The 5,976-nt window shown below is 44.4% G+C and overlaps 1 protein-coding gene across 1 annotated transcript; it reads left to right on the top strand.

Annotated features, from left to right (window-relative positions):
* The first annotated feature begins 381 nt into the window (after positions 1–381).
* On the top strand, positions 382–4,553 carry zic5 (zic family member 5 (odd-paired homolog, Drosophila)). Its single transcript, XM_015965987.3, has 2 exons — positions 382–1,876; positions 2,917–4,553. The coding sequence occupies exons 1-2, from the start codon at positions 835–837 to the stop codon at positions 3,354–3,356; spliced, it is 1,482 nt and encodes a 493-aa protein (XP_015821473.1). The 5' UTR covers positions 382–834; the 3' UTR covers positions 3,357–4,553.
* Positions 4,554–5,976: the final 1,423 nt, after the last annotated feature.

The following is a 5,976-nucleotide window of genomic DNA, read 5'->3' as shown; positions in this document are numbered from 1 at the left end:
TTTTATGAAATTCATTTTAAAAAATCTAACATTTAGGATTAAGTGTCAGAGTGTAAAAAGGTAAAAACAAAACTACATTTGTGCATTTTTATTTATTTTATGTCATTAATGAAAATTAAATTTATAATTATCTTTAAAAATGTTCACATATAAAATTTTATCTTTGTAGTTCGTCTTGGTCTTTTTAAATATATATTTGAAATATTTTTCTTTGCATTTAAAGCTGCAAAACCATATTAATCCGTACACCATTTCACTAAAACTTTATCCATTAAAAAACCTTTTTATATTTTTTCATGTTTTACACTCCAGCATTTTATTGAACTACATTTTAATTATCCATATTATAACAGTTGTTATTTTAAACGCGTTTTCCTGCTAAACGGGCGTTTGGAGGGAACCAGAACCAGACCAGCACTTGTCGCATAAACTAGTATTTTGTTCCTCACGCGCACCAGCGCCAGTAAACAGATCCACTGGTAACTTTGCGAGTACAACTTTTTGGTGTCAGCAGCGTTAAAGAGAGTGAGGGGGCGGAACCCTGCTGAGCCCCTGCGCTGAACGACAGCCAATCGCTTCGTTCTCCTAACTGCCAGTCACCGAAATCCGTCCAATACCCGCAGTGCCATTTCTAAACTGTATTCCCCACTGCGTCCTCCAACTGTTGTATGTTCTGCCAATCGCTTGAGGACAGAGTGGGGAAAGGAGCAAGCAGAGTTAGAAGCCGGACAAAAGAACTTATAGAGCCCTTATGTACACATTTTGCTGATGTTTTAGAGCGCGCGGTGTGGTGAGAAACTATCGCTGAGCTCGGATGGACTTGTCTGTGTAGTTATGGAACCCCCTTTAAGCAAGAGGAACCCGGCGATAAGATTAGCGGATTTGGCTGCAACTCAACCCCTTCCTCATCAGAATATGACAGGCTTCCCGGGGCTAGGGGGGCATCACCCTCTTTCCCACCATGCCCACCTCCACCCTGGGGAGCTGGGCAACGACCCTGGAGTGGCACTCACTCCATTTGGACCAGAGCACATGGCACAGACAAATGCTCTCAAACTTAGCCCATCTCAGCACATTCAGAGCCATCCCGAAGCCCAGACCGCGGCATCTTTCACTTCAGCTCAGACCACAGTTGGTTTCCCCGTGGCTCACCCCCACTCAGGCTACTCAAGCAGCAGGGACTTCATCCTCAGGAGAGAACTCTCAGCCTCTGCTATGCATGCACTTGGCGACCAGCATAGTTCCGCCTCCTCCCCTCATCACCATGGCATGTTCATTTCGCCAACAGGTGCTTATGGGCACGCGGAAAGTGGGGCCCATTCACTTTTCACCGGACTTCACGACCAGGCGTCCCCAGGTGCCCACCACCATGGCCTCAACGGGCAGATGCGCCTGGGTATACCGGGGGACATCTACGGCAGGCCAGAGCACTTTGGGCACAGGCCGGAGCACTATGGACCATCCTCTCTCCACAGCTACAACTCCATGAACCTCAATGTGAACATCGCTTCTGCTCCTCACGGAGCCGCGGGGGCGTTTTTGAGATACATGCGGCAGCCCATCAAGCAGGAGCTCATCTGCAAGTGGATCGAGCAGGAGCAGAGTCAGAAAAAGCCCTGCTCGAAAACTTACAGCACCATGCACGAGCTGGTCAACCACGTCACGGTGGAGCACGTCGGGGGACCGGAGCAGAGCACCCACGTCTGCTTCTGGGAGGAATGTCCGCGGGAGGGGAAGGCGTTTAAAGCGAAGTACAAACTGATCAACCACATCCGAGTTCACACCGGAGAAAAGCCCTTCCCGTGTCCATTCCCGGGATGCGGAAAAGTGTTCGCTCGGTCGGAGAATCTCAAGATCCACAAGAGAACTCACACAGGTTAGTGCCGTCTCGACTGGGTTACACGCTGCCGCTCGATCTCCAAGCGCAATAGATTAAACGCGATCTTGTTTTTTCCTCTTCACAATCTAACAATCTTAACACCGAGCTCGTGCGTAATGACGCACGGATTGAATAAAAATTTAACTGACGATTTCTACAACGTTTTTATAAATGTAAACGTTATTCCTCATCCACATGCCTGCAGTAGGCGTGAAAAAATTAGAGCACACGATTTGTAAAACGTGCTTACGTACACACTACTCCACGCGTAAATAACAGTCCTCAGGCGTAGTAGTACGTTTACGCAAAGGCACGGTCCAGACAGTGAGGAGGTCAGGAGTTGATACAAGTTTTCTTAATGAATGCAATTATTTAATGTGCTTTCATCAGGTCCGGATGTTTGTATTAATTAGACATTTTAGAAGAAACATGATAAACTTTCACATGTGAACTTGTAACGCTCCCATCTGATATCAGGTACCTGTTGTTGATCCTAATGATTTATGGCCCAGTTAAAGCGATCTAACAGGAGGTTCATTCTAGACTTCCGCCACTAACTAGGCCTCTCCTCTATAATGAGTCATCCAAATCCCAGAAGGGATAAATCATCGTCCAACATAGCAAGTTTCTGTCAAGTTCAGGTGATGATGATGATGATGATTATTATTATTATTATTATTATTATTAATTATTAATATTATGATGTGTGTGTGAGTTGTGATGCTGCTGCAGAGCGTCTCCTGGTGGTCTCCTCAGTCAACCCCCCCTTCTCTACACATGTATGTAAACCAGACGGCCAGGAGGCTTCCTCCACGTGTTCACACAGAAATGTGCTTTAGGATAAGTGGGCGTGAAGCTGTGCATCAGGTGCGCGCGCTCCGATGAAAACGTGCCCAAACCAAAGAGAAACTGAAACTTCCCTGGTGTTTATTTTGCGTTTCAGTGGCTCCAAACTTCCTCCTCTGTGATTTATTGAAACGAAGGGCACTTCGACACTGCTTCCTGTCCACGTGACACTGACTATCTGTTTCTGACAGGAGAGAAGCCCTTCAAGTGCGAGTTCGACGGCTGCGACCGTAAATTCGCCAACAGCAGCGACCGGAAGAAGCACTCCCACGTCCACACCAGCGACAAGCCTTACTACTGCAAAGTGCGCGGCTGTGACAAGTCCTACACTCACCCGAGCTCGCTGCGGAAACACATGAAGGTGCACTGCAAGTCCCCGCCACCCCCCTCCACCAACCTCACCTACATCTCCCCCACGAACCCCCTGGGGGACCCAATGTCCCCGACTTCCGAGGCACTCAGGAACCGCTCGGCGAACCTCTCGCCTCAGGTCACCAACCTGAACGAGTGGTACGTGTGCCAGGGCAGCGCGGGGCCCAATCACCTCCACACCCCCTCCAGCGACGTGCCAACGTCAGACTCGGACGACGAAGACTCTTACAGGAACTCAGACCAGAGGACGATGCTCTGATGCCCACCAGTCAAACGTGACCCTTTTCAGTTTGAAGCTACAAGGACCCACTCAAAATCAGCAGAACAAAGATGGGGTGGGTGGGATGTGGGTTTAACTCCACCAGCAAGAACATTTCGATCCAAACCACAACTTGATCTGACTGGAACATTTGCCACATTATTTATTTCTAAGGATTTATACACAGGGTTAAGAAAATGAATTAGGACTCATCTTGTTGCAGTTAATAACAAAACTAATCAATCACTGTCAGGTGTGGGGGGAAGGTCACAGAGGTGGCAACAAAATCTAAAAGAGGCCTTTAAGAAGGGTTTAGTACAAAAAGGAGTGAAAAAAATCCGAGTGTCTTAAGGCTTCACTATTTTCCAGATTTATAAACTACGTGCACCTGGGTGGAATTTTGTAATATTTATTTAAGACTGTATTTTATGCAAAGCTACACAAGTGTACTGCTTGTTAAATGATTCCTTTACGTCCCAGGAGACACTAAAGTCTCCACCACAGGCTGTTGTTTTTTTTTTAAATTTTGTGTATATATGTAATTGTTCTGATGCTTGTGAATGTTGTGTAGTTTTAATCGCAAAGGAAATTTGTTTTGTACATTGTAATTTATTTTCTGGTATCAGTGTTGTTACAGAAACACCAAAGAATATTAATAATAATAATATTAATAATAATATGAGTTTTGGTGATGTGTAGAGCCCTGCTGATATTCTCTTTTTTTAAACTCTTGGTTTATTTTTATTTGTGCTCTGTAAAAAGAAGAAAGGAAAACATCTACTTGAATAGGCTGTGTAATGTGAAAAGTCCCTTTTTTTATTTCTCGCATGCCTTTTTGTAGTGATTTGTCTTTCACATGGAGGTGCATGGTGCCACTGGACATTATGGATTTATAAAAAAAGAAAAGCGAGAGAGATGAATCAGCCTTTGATGTTCAAGATTTCATTAAAAAAATAAAATTCATCCTGATATTTAATTAAAAAAAGTCAGAATTCAGTCAGTGAGTCATTTTAAAATAATAAAATTAGGAGTTTTATTTAAATATTTTAAAACGTAAGCTGCTGCTTGTGATTTTATGTATTTATTCCTTTTGTTTTGGCATAATAATTGCTGGGAGGTTGCACCTCTCATGTCAAACAGTGTGCAGCTTGATTCTGGACTGTAAATAAGAATCAACAAATCAGCTCACAACTTGGAGTTGACTCGTGTTCTCTTGCCATCTCTGACATTTCTATCAAACATTCGCAGTTCCCAGAAAACAGGCCCCAGAAGAAACTAATCACTGAGCTAATGGGAAAACTTATAGCCCCCTGATGGCTCTACCTCCTGAAAAGCTGCGACGACACAAAGCAGCAGAGGCATGAATCATTCATGGGAAAAATAAAAGATAAAAAGATATCTGACAATAAGCAAAGCCTTGTACTATAGAGTGTATTAAGGAGGGGGGGGTCCCCCTCTTATTTCCTCCATTAAAACGCAGAATCTCACTTTCAAAGAGTTGCCTGTCCAGTCTATAGAATTAAAATTGACCAACGCCGCAGTTCTGCACTACTTCAAAGGGCTGCAGCTTCTGAGAGGAAGGCTTTGACAGTCTTCATGGTGCGTTAGGATTTCTATGGCAATTCGTGCGGTGAGACAGTCTCATTTGAATATGTCCGGTTGCTCTAACTGCCACTAAATGAACCAAAAATCAAAGCAGGAGATGGGATTGTCTGTGCAAACACACCGACAGCTATGCACGCGCTCATATGGGAATCTGGATGAAAGACAAAACAAATACTGTTTTATTCCCTTAAATTTGTGAATGAATCGTTAGAAATAATCAATTTTTTAAAGAATATTAATAAAAAAATGCCCAACCAGTGAATAACATTCTCCTTCTATACCATTATATGTTTATAAACGCCTTTTAACCCCTTCAGAGCCGCTGCTTTATTCAGGGCTCCTCGTTTTTGGACCTTTACAGCCTCCTCTTGTCGCTCCTGTTTAGAAACAAGCGCAAAATCAACACGATGAAAAATCACCAAAGACAGCGTTGCATTTAGAGGAAAGAAGGGGGGGGGGGGGCGGCTGTTAATAAAAAGGAGTGAAGCAGTCACCCTTCAGTGAGAAACGCTTTGAAGTCGAACTTATTATCTGAGGAATACTTTTTGGTTGTCCTAACGACGCAGCTGAATGGGAAAGGCTCTCCTTTGTCAGCGATTTGTTCTCCTTTAGTGGGATGTCCGTGAAAATCACTTACATGGGCCACCTTAACATATACTGCCTGCAAATCAGTAACTGGCAAGAGTCAGACATGCAGACGCCACTTTGGGGAGGACAAAGGAGAAGAAAAGTGCCAGTGAGAAACGTCGCTGCCTCTCAATTGCGCCCGTTTAAAGGCTCCAGCGGTAATTTCTCAGACGAGCGTGGAACCCAAAACAAATGCGGGCTTGTCAGACTTTACAAGCGTCATCCGTCTCCGGAACGCTGCTGGCGCGCACGCGCGTGCACACGCAAGGCAGGAGAGGTGATCACGATGGTCACAAAAAGTTAAGGACTATATGTTAAATAAATAAATAAACAATAAAATGAAACGAGCATCTGATCCGCGCTGGTGCGTCATGACGAAAATTTGCAC

The sequence above is a fragment of the Nothobranchius furzeri genome, chromosome 14, assembly GCF_043380555.1.
Source record: "Nothobranchius furzeri strain GRZ-AD chromosome 14, NfurGRZ-RIMD1, whole genome shotgun sequence".
NCBI lineage: Eukaryota > Metazoa > Chordata > Actinopteri > Cyprinodontiformes > Nothobranchiidae > Nothobranchius > Nothobranchius furzeri.
This window is presented reverse-complemented; position numbering and strand designations above follow the sequence as displayed.